The 17,426-nt window shown below is 37.7% G+C and overlaps 1 protein-coding gene across 1 annotated transcript in view; it reads left to right on the forward strand.

Annotated features, from left to right (window-relative positions):
• The first annotated feature begins 2,935 nt into the window (after window positions 1–2,935).
• Window positions 2,936–17,426, forward strand: part of CLCA1 (chloride channel accessory 1) — a 31,008-nt gene continuing 16,517 nt past the window's right edge. Inside the window, exons 1-5 of the mRNA XM_063106463.1 lie at window positions 2,936–3,097; window positions 8,720–8,860; window positions 9,028–9,175; window positions 11,768–11,873; window positions 16,242–16,419. Coding sequence (XP_062962533.1) covers window positions 2,936–3,097; window positions 8,720–8,860; window positions 9,028–9,175; window positions 11,768–11,873; window positions 16,242–16,419 — 735 coding nt within the window. The remainder of the gene's footprint in view (window positions 3,098–8,719; window positions 8,861–9,027; window positions 9,176–11,767; window positions 11,874–16,241; window positions 16,420–17,426) is intronic.

Consider the following 17,426-nt stretch of genomic DNA (forward strand, 5'->3'; position numbering starts at 1 on the left):
TTGTTAAACTTCTGGTTTTTACAGTGGGGTAAGGGGTGACCTTATATGGTTATAACTTAGGCTTAGGCAGGAAAAATTCCAGGTCTGTTAGCCCTTATAGGAGGGCAGGAAAGTCAAATGTCACACCAGCCATTGCAGGAGAGGGGGGCACAGCTGGGCATATATGATAGCAGGGCAGGGCACAGTTAGGAGAACATGGGTGGCTCACTACCTCCCCAAGTTATGCAAAAGGAAACCAATAACCTGATCAGCTATGACATTTATTTAAGAAATTGGATTTTGTAAATAAAACCCCTTTCCATAAACAAAACTGGAGGAACAGATGACATTATTCATAAATTCTGTCAAATAAGTAAGGAAAAAATAAATACATTAAATAAACAACTTCACAAAATAGAGGAGAAGGGAGCATTTTCCAACTAATTTTATAAAGACTAGCACAACTTTGAAACCATAACCTGACAAGAAAATAAAATCGAAGAACTCACAAACATAGAAAATTAGAAGTTGGATCCACAAATATATTAATATTAATATATTAATCTTGTAATACATCATGTGGGATTCAACCTAGAAATGTTGAATTAATAGAATATTTTAAAAAATCAACCAATGTAACTGATGGATCTTGGACGTGACTGGCCCCATTGTGCACCCAATAAGCACAAAATAGCCACTGGCCTTGTCTTCCACTCCAGCACCAAACCCTTCCCACCCTTCCCTTTACAAGAAGCCTCATAACTTAAACAGAAACCCTTTTGCTTCTGCAAGGGTGCAATTCTCTACCCAGGTTGCATAGTTTCCACATTAGCATAATGCCCCTCCTTGATTATATCGGCCAGCCCTGGCACCTTTGATAAGCTCTACCACCCCCACACCTGGTGCTGTCCTCCATTTTGAGGGCAGCACCAGGCTGCCCACCACTTTGAGCGCAGCCCAGTAGATTTTCTTCTCCTTTAATAAAGCTTGGTCAGTATCTGGCATCTCGGCTCACTTTCTTTCAGTAACTCATCACCTTAACAGAATAAAGAAGAAATATCATGTTAACTCCACTAATGCATAAAATGCATTTCACACGATTACATTCTCATTAATGAGGAAAAAAAATTCCAGTAAAACAAGTATAAAAGAGAACAGTATTGGACTCATTATATTGAAACTCCTCAGATTTTCTTGGTCCCATCTGTGTACTGGACCCTCAGTCATTTGCTCTGCTTCAGTCACTACCCACTCTTTGCAGGTCCAAGTGGTTCCTGAGGTCACCCTGGTACCTCTTGGAATCCCTGGCTTCTTGCACACAAGGCATGGGGTCTCTCTTTCCATGCAACTGCTAGACAGGCTGGATGACACAGCCAGAAAGTCCAGGAAAGATGATCACCTGTAGAAGATGAGAAGGAGCCAAACAGTTTCCCTTCCTCCCTCCAACAGACTGCTCCAAGACATGGTTTCTTTGTATAGCCTATGAGACATCCCAGGGCAGGGCAGGTGCACCTGCAGACTGGCCTGCTGGGCTCTGTATTGTATGGCAATGACCAGTTGGGTAAAACTTCTCCTTTCATTGCTACCCAGCCTTAACTGATTCATTTCCCCTTTCCATCACTTCCGTTGCTCTGGGATTAAACTCTCAAGTTAACCACTAGCACATAAATTGACTTAGGCTCTGTTTTTTAGGGAACCTAGACAAAGACATGTATAGCTGGGGGTCTGGGATATTCGGGAATCAAATTTTTTTTATTTCATATGTATAATCAATGCATACATATTTTTATATAAAAGCATACTTTGGATTATCTGTATGACCACATTATAATTGAGTATGTCCACTCTATTTCAATGCTTCACTTTCAATTAAACTGCTTAAGATTATGTTAGCAATAAGTACGAATTTAATTTTTATGAACCAGTGTCAAAGGAAAAGGACAGACAAGATGAAATTGATCTTACCACCATCTGAAGACCAAACGAAATTATGAATAAAGGGATATTTCAAGTAATTTGAATACAGGAAAGTGGTGGGTCAATTTGGGTTTTCATCTTAGGTTAGGCAAACTTAGAATCTATGCAGTAGCTGACCACCCACAATTCATGTTCTGAATGTCATTTAGTTTCAGCAAAATAGTTTAATGTTGTTAATTTGAATTTTATTGACTGGTAGGAGCTGTGGAATAGAGGAAGCAGAGATTTGATGAGGAAACTTGAGGGAGTTTGTCTTGCAAAGTGAGATATAAATTTTATCTTTTCTCCCCATTATGAAATATTCGATAATATCTATATTACTTGTTAATGCTTTTGGCACAAGTGGATTGTCTCAGGGGAGCCCCAAGCGGTGCTGAGGATGATGAGGATAAAAATAAAGACCACCGTGAGGGATAACTGGATCTATGAGGGTACTTCAAAAAGTTAGTTTAATATGGAATTGAGATAATACGAATCTTTCCATGAACTTTTTGAAGACCCTTGTATGGCTTGCACTTAATGAATGCTTATTGAATATGCAGAACAGTTGGGACTCCACTGGGCAGGTGGGGTTTGGAGGGTGGCGTTGGGTAGATTGGTGCCCTTGGCTGGGCAAACATTCGTAAGCAAACAAGTCTTTCAGTGGTGGAGCTGCCTGTCACCTGTGAGTCCTTGCAGAGAATGGAATGTGGACTCCCCCACCCTCACAGCAACATCCGGCACAGCTGAAGGCAAAACCAACACTCCTTTCAAATTAAAACATTCAAAAGTACACAACCTGAGACTAAGCTATAGTTATTATTACATTGAAGATAAACAATTTTAGGTCAAGGTGTTAAAGTCATGTGATATGTGGTAAACCACCTCTGATAAGTTGGAAAAATGTGTATCTATATTTTCATATATATATAGGGGTAAAGAAAGACATCTCCATAACTAACATTTTCCAAGGAGAGAAATCAAAGGGAGATGTACAGCGATGGAGTTATTTAAGAGTTCTGTCTTTATCTTGATCCTTCACCTTCTAGAAAGGGCCCTGGGCAATTCACTCATTCAGCTGAACAATAATGGGTATGAAGGCATTGTCATTGCAATTGACCCTAATGTGCCAGAAGATGAAAAGCTTATTCAACAAATAAAGGTAAGTTCAAAATGGTAATCATCTGTTCTTTTTTTTTTAAGTTAAACATCTTGTGATAGAGCATGACTTCTTTCATTACAGCTGTGTAACACTGTCAAGTTATTTTTATGTCGGAGTCTCAGTTTCTTCATCTGTTAAATGGAAATACCACTTAAACATTAAGACTCTTGTGAGGGATGAAGTAATAAATGCAATGCACACAGCTCAGAGTTGATACATTGTTTACATTTAATAAATGATGTCTATATTTACCGGCTGTGGATTGTTTCACTGAAAAATATTCAGTTCCACACTGAGGCAGAGTCAGCTACATTTGGGAGATATTGTGAGACTCACAGAGGGTAATCCCTTTGCCCAATTTTACCACTGGCACATATCAGATGTTTTTTATTCTCCTAATTGTAATCCCCTTCCCTGTAAACCTAAATAGGAGCCCAGGATGCAAATCTCTGACTTGGGAACAACCCTGACTCTTCGGATGAGAGAAAACCCTGCATTTTATCAGCCCCAATGTAGGGGAACCTCTCAGGGCTGCTGCGGGGCAGCAACTCACCTTGTTATCTCTTCTGTGGGGGAAGGGAGGGCAAGAAAACTTCCTGTGCTGGTGGAGGCAACTAAACTGTTTTCAGGTGGAGGGATTACAGAAGGTTTTATACAACAGCAAAGAGCTAAAAACAAGGAAATGCCTTATAAAAGACCATTCTGGATTCTGGCTGTAGCACATCGAGAGGCCGTATCATGTAATGAGTAAGAGTACTGCCCTGTAAAATGGGAATAATAGTGTTACTGAAACCCCAAATGTCCATTTGCTTGCCACTCAATAGCCAAAAATTGAGAGACAAGTGTTGTTTTAAGGAAACGTAGCCTTTAATCAGGAAGCTGGCAGCCTGGGGAAATGGTGGACTTATGTCTCAAAGACCATCTCTACTTTTCCCAGACTTGCCAAAGGGTTTTTTAGGGACAGGTGGAAGGGGGATGAATCATGGTGACCTAAGCAGGGAGATGCAGGCATAATCATAAAATTGCAGATAAACATCAAAGAACTTCTCGGGTGGGAGCTGGTTCATGGTGACCATCCTCCGTGAAGTCAAGTCACGGATTCAGTTTCTGTTAACCTCAAAAAGACCTAGTTAGTAAGCTAGTAAAGAACGGCCATCTGGGTTAATAATTTCTTCTATAATTATTCTGTGTACAGTGTGAGCAAAAGTCATTACGTGTTAACAATCATGTGAACAAGAATCATTGAATTCTAATGTCCAGCTGCAAGCTATGCGGTTTGAGTGAGTAAGGAAAAAAAACTTTTTAATTTAGAAGTTTAACAAAATGGAGTCACTTCTGTTCAGCCTGTTATAATAGTAAGTACCTCTCTCACAGGATTTTGTGAGGATCAAATTTTTAAATTCATGCATATAAAGGGAAGCTGGGTGGATGTTGTATGATTTTCCACGTGTCTTTTTTAAGTCGAAAATTATCTCAAAACTTTTTAAAAATAACTTTTAAAATGCATTCATAGTGTCTGATACATAGTAAGAGCTCAATAAGTGGTGGATATAGTCATCAGTCACCAGTCCCCTTTTTATCTCTCCATATGGAAAGTTCATAGCACAAGAGCCCAGAGGGTCCTCCCCAAGGATTCCTTGCAAAGGTGGGAGTTGGAAACAGAACCATCGCTACCTGCCGAAGTTTGTGGCTAGAGAATTGTAGCAGTAGGAAATGGGCAATGGAGGGAGGGTGCCACTCACCATAAAGCTTACTTATTTAACTCAAAGACTATCAGACTGTCTTTGGTTGTATCACAGGAGCCCCAGATCTGAAAGTGCACTCACATAGTGTTCACTTATTCCAAAAAACTCACCCAATATTGCAATACACAGAGACATCGGTTTGTTAGACTTACCATAGGGTCTGATGGCAGCCGGTCAGCTAGAAATCTGCACTGCCATGGTGAGACGTAAGTCATTTGCATGCTTATGCACAGACTCTCACCCAACTCAGAGCTGGAAGGAGACCTGGCTGAGTAGGTAAGTTAACTTACTTGTTACCCTCCTGGTGCCAGAGTAGTTAACATCAGTGTGCTAACTCCATTTACATGCTAATTAATTTACTCAAGGCTTCTGCTTCCTACAGTTCTCTGTCTCAAAGGAGATGTGCGTTTCCCTGGGTAACTACCTTGGCCAGGAGTAGTTTCCCAGGGGGGAAGAGGAACGCTGGTATGCACGGGAAGGAGGGATGTTTATGTCCAGCATTTACCTTACATCGGTAAAAGGGAAAGTCATACTTTTTGAAATCTCTCAATAATCAGACACCTAGAGTAAGTTTCTGATTGTCTCTAAATTTGGAAATAGAATCAGCAAAAATGGCAAAACAGAAAAGCAAAGTGTGGGAGAGAAATGTGGCCAGTATGTTTCTGTCTCTGGCTAGACAGTGGGATGCAGCAGCATATCAGAAGAACATAGATGCCTTATCTCTAATGACAACGGGTAATCTGTATCTACAATACATGATGCTTTAGAGCTTTCAAAGTGCTTTCGCCTCATTATCATTGGGGGTTTTCCTCTCGAGAAATATTCTTTTCACTACAAGTATCAAATTGGCTTTCTAGTATGAGTCCTAAATCAGTTGGGTGTGAGACAAGTTGGCTTCCACAGTTTACTCCTGTGTAACGAGAATACTTAAAAAGTTACGTGCAATGGAATGCTCAGAGTCCCTCACTGAGTAGTTAATAAATTGGAGTTCCTCCCCATCTGATGTTCCAGATCTGCAGAGTCGAAGGACCTCACTGTGGGCTTTGCCACCTTTTCCTGCTATCTCTCACTCTCTGCTCTAACGACCTTCTTTCTGAGGAGAGACTCTTCCCCTGGTGCCCTTGTGGGGACGGATATCTCTAAGTCAGCTTTTAAAATACCTGCTTCAGCCGGACAGTCGCCAACATTTTTTCGCCCACGAGACCGATAGATGGCGCTGCAGCAGTTCCGCCCACGGCACCTACGCTCCTGCCAGTATTAGTTGTAGAAACCGCGGGAGTACACTTCAGGGGATGCGCGTGAGTCAGGGAGAAGGGCGCTCGCTCTCTGTCTCTCTCTCTGTCTCTGTGTCTCACACACAGACACACAGGCACACACACGAGTATTTTGGGGGCTCTTCAGTGCACTGGAGCCCAGGCACTGCCTGTCTTGGCATTGCTGTACCAGTTTGCCACTCACCACAATCAACTCATTCATTCATTCACTCTTTCATTCATTCATTTGCTCATTCGCTCAACAAGTACTCACAGAGCATCTACATTTTGTCAGGTACTAAGAGTCCAGTGGTGAACAATATACTATCCCCATCCTTAAGGAATTTCCAGCCGGTCCCATAAGCTGTCACCCCCAACCTTCTTCAGCCTCAAGGGTTTAAATGTCTCTTTGGATATGTCAAAATCTGGAACAGATGCTAAAGCAAAGATCCCTTACTAATGTATCTGTTAAAAAATGGAAGACAAGAGTATTTCATGCCACTTATTCTTTCTGGGAGACATTGAAAATTCACATTTTGCAAGTCAAATTGTAATATAAAACTTCAACATAGGAGGTTTTACACCTACTTTCTAATTTTTTAGTGATCTTGACTCAGTTTTTTATTTTTTAAAATGACACAATTTTAAACTCTCCTAGTGATTATTAAAAATCTGGGGGTTTTGGAAGAGAGAAATACAAATCATAAAGAACACTTTTTAGAAAACTAAGAAGGCAATTATCACTATTTGAAAGGGGGAGACTGAGGCTCAGAGAGACCAAATACATTTCCAAGTTTATTCTGTTAGGAAGTGGCAGAGCAGGATTCACCCCTGCATCATTACCATAGACCCCTAGTACTGCTTTAATGATGAACTGTTTCTGCTCCCAAGGTCAACCCCACTAGTCACCCTGGTCTGTTCCAGCAAGGACTTTGCTCCTGCAGTGATCCTTTTTTTCTTTTGCATTCTTTTTTATTAGCATATAAATATTTTATAATAGTTCCCATTAAAACAAACAGCAAACAAAACTCCCTTAACCTAAAGTCCTTCCAGCTGCTGCCTCATCTCTGTATTCCCCTTTATTTTATAGAAACACTTCTTGACGTGTAGCTTGTATTCACTGTCTCCACTTGAATCCACTCTTATGGAGCTGTTGTCTCCATCCTGCTAAAATGGCTCATCCCTGTTGCCAAATCCTTTGTTCAGTTCTTAGTCCTCATTTTAAGTGATTGCTCAGCAGTGTTGGACAGCAATGGTCACTTCCTCCTTCCTACAAAGCTCTTATCCCTTGGCCTCTGATTTTATTCACATGCATTGACTACCCTTCTGCTACTCCTTTCCTGGCTTCTCCTCACCTCTAAATGCTGCCCACCTCTGTCAGAGTTTAGTCTTCAGCCCTCTTCTTTCCTCAGTCTGCACTTGCTTTTGCAGCTAGTGGTTTTTAGTTCTAACAGACACAATGCTGCTCTTCTATAACAATATCTTGTAATACCCTCTCTAATATCTTGTCATAAAGCATCTCGGGGAATCTGCAGAGTCATTTATAACTTTACCCTGCAGCTCTTTCATTTTAGAGAAATAAAGTACAATTTGCAAATATATAATTATGTCATTTCCTCATATCTAACACTTAGTACTGTACTAAAAATAAATACTACCGTAATATTTAGTATTAAATTTAGTTTAATTTAGTATTAAATCCCAAAATTATTACAAGAGGCAGCAGGTGTTGAAGTCATATTCACTTTGAGTTTCTTTCCACTACTACTTGAGACTTACATTCTCTAATTCTGTTTCTTCCTCAAAGGTGTATTGATCACCAAAAATCAAATGAAATGAAACTAATAACTAACATTTGATAAGCACTCATGCTGTTACCGAATTAGGCTCTTTGGTCCCAAAGTCAGAGAAATGAACAATGTACCCAGCAGTAAAGCAAGCAATGCTTTATTAAAAGAGGAGATAGAAGCTTTGTTTGAATGGGGGATTTCCTAAGGGTCTTACGGTTATCTGTAACTTAATTTTTACAGTTACAGTAAACAAGCCTTGGGGAGGAGTCTTGCAACTCAGTGAGTATCTGTTGCTCTCTTATCTAAGTCTATTTTATCAGGGTGGGCCATAGGGTAATCATTTGCTCTGGAGTGTCTCATGACTGAGGAGTAGAAAAATAACAAAGTGTCCTCGGCAGGAAAATAGAATCAGTTTGGTTCACAGGCCTAGACTTATCCTGTCTCAGTGCTAATTAAACATTGTTTCTAGTGTTTCCTATGCTTTACTTCATTTGATCCTCACTTATCAGCTAGTTCCTATAATATTTTCCATTTTATAAAGGGCAAAACTGAGGCTCAGGATTAGAAATTTCCTAATATCTCACAGTAAGTGCTGGAGCCAGAGTTAGTGTCTGCCCCAGAGTCTGCACTGTTAACCATTACACTGCGTAGCAGAGTATGTGGTAAATGCTCGAAAGGTTTAGCTATTATTATTAAAAGATACTTCCACATTTCCCCTTCCCATCATGACACATATTAATCTTTGAAAATGTGAAATACAGATGTAAATTTGAATGACTGGTAATTTAGTCTCTTTCCAGTCCTAATTGTTATGTATGTTTTCTTTCTGTCCAGGACATGGTGACCCAGGCATCTCCATACCTGTTTGAAGCTACAGGAAAAAGATTTTATTTCAAAAATGTTGCCATTCTGATTCCTGAAAAGTGGAAAACAAAACCTAAATATTTGAGACCAAAACTTGAGACCTACAAAAATGTAAGAATATCAATTTCTTCTTTCAAATTCAATTTTCTTCTGTAATCCAAGTTTTTAAAATCACTACTCTATAATCAAATGAAATTGTTTCAAAATACTCCAGTGTGAATAAGGTCAATTCATTTGCTGAAATTTTGTGAGAATAAAAACCTTTTATTAAATTTCAGGCAGATGTTCTGGTTGCTGAACCTAATTCTCTGGGTAATGATGAACCCTATACCGAGCAGATGGGAAAGTGTGGAGAAATGGGTGAAAGGATTCATTTTACTCCTGACTTTTTAGCAGGAAAAAAGTTGTCTCAATATGGACCACAAGGTATGAGTAAAGATAAAATATCCTACTATATTTCTCATAAAATTTAATTATTTTATGTTCAAAGTGGATCAACAATAGCATTATCTTTGTGCAGAAGCACATTTAAACTAAGTAAACTAGGGGCCGACCCATGGCTCACTCGGGAGAGTGTGGTGCTGACAACACCAAGGCCACAGGTTCGGATCCCATATAGGGATGGCTAGTTAGCTCACTGGGTGAGCGTGGTGCTGTCAGCACCAAGCCAAGGGTTAAGATCCCTTTACGGTCATCTTTTAAAAAACCAAAAAAAAAAAAAAAACCCCAAAAAACTAAGTAAACTACTACAAATAAATTAATACAAATTTTTTTTCACTTAAAATGGAGATTCAGAATAGTGCATTTCTCAGCTAGACATTTAATTTCTTATTTTGCATATATGTGCAAATACAATATTTTTTAATTTTAGAAATTATTACAGTATCATAATACAACTGTAAAATAGTTTAATATGTAGTATTAGGTTCCTATGAATCTATAAGGAGACTCGACTGAATGAATTAAATTTCCTGCCTGCAATTTACTTCGTAGCCTCCAGATGGCAGATAAGCACAGTGCTCAGAATTCTATGGGCATTCAAATTATAAACGGATCTCGTTAAAAGGCATATTCTGAATCAGTAGAAGTAAGGTGGGACTCAAGAATGTGCATTTTTAACAAGGCCCCAGGTGATCGTGGTATTTCTAGTCTGTGGACCACCTTTTGCGTAGCAAACAGAAAATCCTTGCAATTCAGGTCTCAAAAATTTGTAACAACAATTAAAAAGTCCAATTTTTTCTGCAAAATAAACTCTTTATCATTTATACATGAGCTATATAAAGCAATATTTGGAGGAAATATCAAAGTAAATAAGCAATAAAGTACTTTCCAAGTATAATCAAATGTGATTAGTTACTGAATAACCAGTATTAGATTTTTTTTAATCTCGATAGATTAGACTTCTTCAGAACTGGCTTTATTTTCTTTACTTAAACAGACAAGCCACGAAAAACAAAAAACAAAAAACCCAAGAAAACAAAAGAGCCCTGGAGCCTCCATGCCCACCCCAAACCCAAATATGCAAAAGCACATAAAGACTTCATCAGAAAGCAGTACCAAATGAACCTCTATTGTTCTACAGCATTCCATCTCACCCTCATAAGAGGAACAGAAAATTCCTAATGTATGGCTCAATAAATATGTGCTGAATTGATTTACCTAACTGTCCCATCCTGCTCCTGAGCTCATACCAGCCATCATGGTCATATATCATGTCATTCTTATATAACATCCCCTTTCTGTACTGTGACTCCACTCCTGCTCCCTCACAATCTTCCCTTACATTTAAGAGACTGTCAGTTGTTCCCCAGCACCTACAGAATAAAGTCCAAATCATTAGTGTGTGTTATTAGGTACGCCCCCACTCACCTAACCCTCCAAATTCTGCCAACCTTGGAATTTACATTCCAGAAAAACTGGGCTGTGCATAAGTCACTAAGATTCATCCAAATTTAACAAATAGTCACTGAGTGCCTATTAAGTTCTAGACCACTGTGTGCCCAGACATGCAAATGAAATCATATTGCCCATCCTCATGCAGACAAGTGTCCAGTGCGGGACACTGGCAAGTAAGCAGCAATGACGATATAACATGACAAGTGCCATAGTAGAATATAATCAAAGTGCAAAGGAGGAGTACTTGGCCTAGTCTGTGGATGCCAGGAAAGGTTTCTAGTCTAGGTGGGTAGAAGCATGATTTTGAAAGAAGAGTAGGAGTTATCCAGGCAGAGATAAGGAGAAGGTACTCCAAGCAGAGGAAAAATAAGTAAAGAGGACCAGCAGTGAGCAAGAGCATGGTCTGGCCTAGAAAATAAAAGGAGTTCAGGAATTTAGCACAATTATAGAGTTTTGGAAGTGGATAGAGAACAGCAGGAAATAAAGCTGTGGAAAGGAGCAGGGTCTGAATCATCGGGACTATGTATACCATGTGAAGGAGCTGGACTGAACCCTGAGCATCACAAGGGAGCCATTGAAGGCTGGAGTGGAGGTCAGCTGGGTGGCTGTTGCAGCAATTCAGGAGTAAGTGGCAATGAGACTGGAAAGATGAGAATGGATCAAAGCAAAAAAGGCAAAGGTGGAGTAGGCAGGACTTGAGGTTTGATCAGATATGAGCCGTGAAGAAGGACCTATTGATGCTGCCCTGGCTGCTCTCTGAATGCCTCTGGCTCCCGTAGCAGCCTGTGCTGTCTTCCATCGTTACACTTGCACCATTAGGCAGCTGAGTGATCTGTTGGTGCATGTCATCCACTAGACCATGAGCTATGTGAGGACAGGGCAGTTGTTTCATCTTTGTGTAAATAATTGCTTGACACTTACTAGGTGCAAAAAGAAGTATTTATATTTTACAGAAATGTATACTTGTCATATTAGATCTTTCTAAGGAAATCAAGCTTTTAATTTTTAAAAAATTAACATAGCAGAGCACAATAAACATTCAGAGAATAAACTGTCTTCCAGTGTGAGAAGGTAATTTTGCCATTCTTATTGTAATCACGTACTTAAAATATTTTTTTACAGGTAGGGTATTTGTCCATGAATGGGCTCATCTACGATGGGGAGTATTTGATGAGTACAATTATAACCAGAAATTCTACCTATCCAGTGGAAAAATCAAAGCAGTAAAGTATGTATATTTTGATTTAACTTTTCCAAAAGTATTTTAAATTACAACTAGTTTTTTCTTGAATTGATTATGTTTAAAATATCAATCTTCTGTCTTATTTTCTATCTCTAATTTATTCTCCGACTGCCTTCTTTTTCAGATTTTTACAAAACTACCACTTCTGTTGCTTTATAAGTGTTTCATTAATTGAATTCTTAGCTCTGCAGCTACAAATCATTTGCCTCTTTTTCAAAAGTGTACCAACTGTAATAAATCTACAAGTGCTATGTTCAATGTCCATCTTCCTGTACCAGAATCAGTGACATAAACAGAGCTTATTGGGCTCTTCTGTTCCTTAGGGTCAGAATGATATCTGTGTGGACTTTGTCAGTACAAATGGGCCTGGGAGGGGCTGTGGAACTTATCTGAAATACAATCCAAACATGAAAACAGAACAAAAACTCCTCACAGTTGGAATTAAATCTTGTGTGGTGTCAGCAGAGAGCAAACTGAACACTTAGAAAGTACTCTTGGCCGCCATGGTTTTATGGGCAAGTTCTTGCAACCAACAGTTTTAGTGTATGTAAACTGTTTAGTACACATGTAAGTGATAGGGAGCTTCCCAATTTATTTTAAAGAGCTAGCATAATTCAGTTACTAAAACCTGACAGGTGGAACAACAACAAAAATTCTGTAGATACAGCTCTCTAAAAAGATAGAGGCAAAGATTTTAATGAAAGGATTACATCTGGCAGAATTAAGGGAATAACAAACATACTAAGGCCAAGTAGAATGTCTTCTAGAAACCCGAAAATGTGATATTAGGTAAGAATAAAGAATATTGGGAAAAGAAGAAAAACGAATGAGTATTCCAGTAGATTCTCAGGAGAGACTTTTATTTTTTATTTATTTATTTTTTTATTTATTAATTTTTTTTTTTTTTTTGTCTTTTTTCGTGACCGGCACACAGCCAGTGAGTGCACCGGCCAGTCCTATATAGGATCCGAACCCGCCGCGGGAGCGTCGCTGCGCTCCCAGCACCGCACTCTCCCGAGTGCGCCACGGGCTCGGCCCACAGGAGAGACTTTTAAAAATTGCAGAATTTATTCCCAAGTATGAAAACCAACCCCCTCTTTTTAAAAGATAAAAGTACAACATCCTCTCCACTTCTGCTTCCAGTTTTGCTCGTCTGATGGCTCTGTAAGGAGAAACACTCAGCTTTGGTTCGTTTACTGTCTTGACTTGGTACAATTGTTTCCGAGGGTGGCTGCACTGGGTTCGGAGCTTCATCTTGACCTCCCTTTCTCCCATAAGAGCATTTCTGCTGTCCTCTTTTCCCCTTTCTTTATTGCACTCAAACTCTGTCAGCTTGGTCCACTTCCATTGTATTATCCCTCACTGTTAAATAGGTACTAAAAGCATCACTGCCGCCTGGAGCCCTGCACACTCCTCCAGACTCCTTAGTCTTGTGCACCCTGCACCACATAGACCACAGCCCAGGGCACTTCCCTAGACCACAGCCCAGGGCACTTCCCTGGTGTGATCACATTCTGGTTTGACCTTTCAAATCTCAACTAATGAGCACCATTCCAAACCTGACACCTGCCTTTCCCACTTCTCTTTTCTAAGTATGCAGACAGTTAGACACTGTATATTCCTTTGAGAGAAAGCTGTACATATTCCTTTCTAGAGAAAGTCTAGAAATATCTACATATATAGCATGTTCTTGCTTTCACAGGTAACTATGTACATCACATTAGCAAAGCTGACATATTTACTGTGTCCTATTAAAAAGAAATTTTATTATAAAATATTAATAATATGTGTTGCTCCTTACCTTCCAAACTTTTAAATTATTTTTAAGGCCTAGAAGCAATCACAAAAATGACAGTAATGCCCACAAGAGAAGGTTACTTCTTTAGTATGATACAGAACATCTATTAAAAGCTAACAGTCTACTTCATGTTTAACAGGGAAACACTAGAGATACTTCCAGGAATAAGATAAGGATGGCCACTATTACGACAGTTGTTGAACCATGCATAAAAAGTTGTAGCCAATGCTGTAACACATGCAATTGGGGAGGTAAAAAAAAAAAAAAAAAAAAAAAAGCAGGGGCAGGGGAGGCCCTACTAGAAAGGAAGAGAAATGGCTATTATGCAGATCCTATGTGGTCCACTTAGAAAACCCAAGGGAATGAATTGAAATTAAAATTGAGAAGGGAAGTCAATAAGGTGACAAGATACAAAATAAATACTCAGATTGCTTTCCCATGTATTAGCAATAAACAGTTCAAAAATATAATGGAAAATATACTCCACTCAAGACAGCAATTAAAAGTATAAGAAAAGTAGGAAAAACTCTTAAGAAATGCAGAAGACATATTTGAAGAAAATTATAAAACCCTTCTAAAGGTTTTAAAAGACAACCAAGACAAACTGAGAGAATTTAAATTTATGGAAGATGTAAATTCAACCAAAACTAATATGTAGGTTTTAGAAACTCTAGTCAAAAGTACATCCATTTATTTTTACCTTATTTTAAAATTCCTAGAGTTCATTAGTAGATAGTAGCTAAGGTCACTTTTGAAAAAGAATAGTGAAAAAGGGGACTTTTACTTACGAAATTTTAAATATACTATAAAACTACATTAATTAAAACAATGTGGATGACAGATGCTTACATATATAGTAATTTACTACTTAATATAGGTAGAATTACAAATCTGTGAGGAAAGGTAGGATTTTATAAGATATCAGGATAATTTTTAACTGTGTAGAGGAAAAAATTAACAGACTATCTTTTAACTGGATAGACTCATTAAATATTTTTTAAAAAGTCATGATGAAAATTAGAAGAATTAGAAGAATATTAATAAACATCAAATCCCAATATAGCAAAGGTCTTTCTTTGCATTCAAGAATTGGAAAAAGACATAGCTAAAAGAACAATAAATGTGGCCACATATAAATTAAAAATTTTGCTGCACACAAACTAAACATTAGCTGACTAAAAAAGTAAAAAGAAAAAGATATTTGCAATAAAAAAATCAGACTTTTAGAAGCTTAGTATTGTAACACAGAAAGAACTTTTGAAAATCAGTTAAACAATAACACCCTAACAGATATAAAGAGAATAAATAATTTGCCAAAGAAGAAATAAAAATAGCCAATAAACATATAAAAATGTTCATACTTACTAGTAATCAAAGAGATGCAAATCCAACAAAGATGAGATTAGTATCTAGTAAGGTACTGTTGGTGGGATGAGAGCTCCCACAGATGATTGTTAGAGGCATAAATTGGTGCAACTTTTCTGAAAAGCAATTTGGGTGACACATATCAAAACTCTAAAGCATTTCCTGTTTCTTGACCCAGTAATTTCATGTTTAAAATTCATTTTAAGGAAATGATAGAACCACCTGTATTAACAGGCTTTGAAATGATCATATTTTGGTTCTAGTAATTTACTCTGGGAATCAATCACATGGAAAACTTGGAAATAGAGGCAAATTTTTATGTAAAATGTTGTTTATTCATTGATGTTTTACTTGTAGAACTGACAAATTCAGGAGAAAACCAAATTAATCTGAATTCATATTACAGTATCAAAAGATATGAAATTATTAAAAACACATTTTGAAAAAATATTAATACTATATTAAATTCTTAAATATACCAAATACTAAGTTTTTTAAAAGGAAGAAACAAAGACATATGTGCAGTGTCATGCTGATCCATACAAAGAGAAGAAAATACTTCAGCATGTTAATAATAATTTATTTCTGATGGTGAGACACTTTTTTTTCTTTTCTTCTTTATACATTTTGCTCTTTTCCAAATTTTCTATAGTGTTCATGTATTGTTTACATACTCAAAATATAATTAAAAAATAAGATTTGGAGGAAAAATGTTCCCTTTATAATAGCAACAAAACTCATAAGTATATAACATAAAGAAAAATTCTAAATATCTATAACATACAACAACTATGCAAAAACCATATGAAATAATCTAATAAGAAAAAAAAATGGAAATGTCAGCAAGCTTTTGGGTGGAAATGAAAAAGGGCTTCTGATTTTCCAGAAATGAGGGGAGCGGATTAGCAGGTGCCTAAAGACTTTGATCCTTATCAATGATAACAGCAGCCATATCCCAGACTTAGCTTTTCTGCTGCATAGCAATAAGTTCTGATACTGTTTTGGGAGCCCCTCAGATGCTTTGAGGCAAACAGAATGAAAATTTCATAATTTTGCTATGTAAGGGGATATTGGTTTCTTGGATTATGAAAAGAAATCATAGAGAAGGCATTCTGTCAGAAACTGAGCACAGAGTCTAACCCTTTGAAATGATTACATCTCCTAAACATCTAACCTTAATACATTTTCAGGTGTTCAGCAGCTGTTGTTGGTCACAATGTAATAAATAAGTGTCAAGGAGGCAGCTGTTACACCAAACCATGCAAATCCAACAGAGTAACAGGACTGTATGAAAAAGAATGTGAGTTTGTACCCAACATCCAGCAGACCGAGAAGGCTTCCATAATGTTTGCACAAAGTATCGATTCTGTAAGTACCTTGTTGCTGTTGTTGTTTCTATACTTTTATGGATTTAATGAGGTTTTTACCCCCGGTGCTCCAGGGGAGAATCAAATTTTAGGAAAACTGTCAGTGAGCAGCTGATTCTCTGTGGAACAAACTGGGAGTACAAAATCAGGGATAAAGTCATGTCTCTGCCCCCCTCGACCCCCCGATTCTTTCTTCTCCAGCATCTGCCTCCCACTAGCTTTTAGTTTAAATGCTTGCAATTACTTCACATACCCTTAAAGGCATAATAACACAAAACGTTGTAGTTAAATAAGGAATCTACCCAGGGGAATTAGGCAATTCTTTTTATTAGTTAATGAAGACATAATCAGTAGCCCTTAATTTAACTTTTGGAGAGCTCTTTTCAGCCTGCATATTTGCTTTTCATTAATTGAAAATTTCCTTCTTCTTAAGAGTGCCCGTACCCTTAGAGGGTTTGTACATAGTTTTATAGCTTTAAATAGTTTAAAAACACTTCCTAATTTTTTTAAATGACCAACTGGTTATAAAATGAACTCAACTAATTATCCATATTGACACTAAATATATAGATCAGCAAATTTGCACAAAATAAGGTTAAATACATCAGTTAACTGACTTTACTGGGGAATCCCTCTTATCTTCCAGTCTGGTACATACAATTAGGTTTTCCTTTCAGAATCAAGTTTTTCAGGATCCCTTCCTGAAAAGTAGCCATACTGATAATATGGAAACACTGCCAAAGAAAATGGCCTGAAAATGCAAATATAGAGAAAAATAAGTGCTTTACAGATAATGATTACTTTCTAAATTACTAACTGAATGATAATACAATTATTAGTAGTCACTGAAAGAAGGAACTAGGTTATTCCTCTTTTGTACACTGTGCCTCCTTTTTAAATCTCTCAAATGCTAGGGGTATAAATATTAAGAAAAAGAAACAAACCATCATTTATTGGCTGTGTTAGTACTAATCCTAATTGCATATATTCTCATGTAATTCTTGTATA

The sequence above is a fragment of the Cynocephalus volans genome, chromosome 8 (genome assembly GCF_027409185.1).
Source record: "Cynocephalus volans isolate mCynVol1 chromosome 8, mCynVol1.pri, whole genome shotgun sequence".
NCBI lineage: Eukaryota > Metazoa > Chordata > Mammalia > Dermoptera > Cynocephalidae > Cynocephalus > Cynocephalus volans.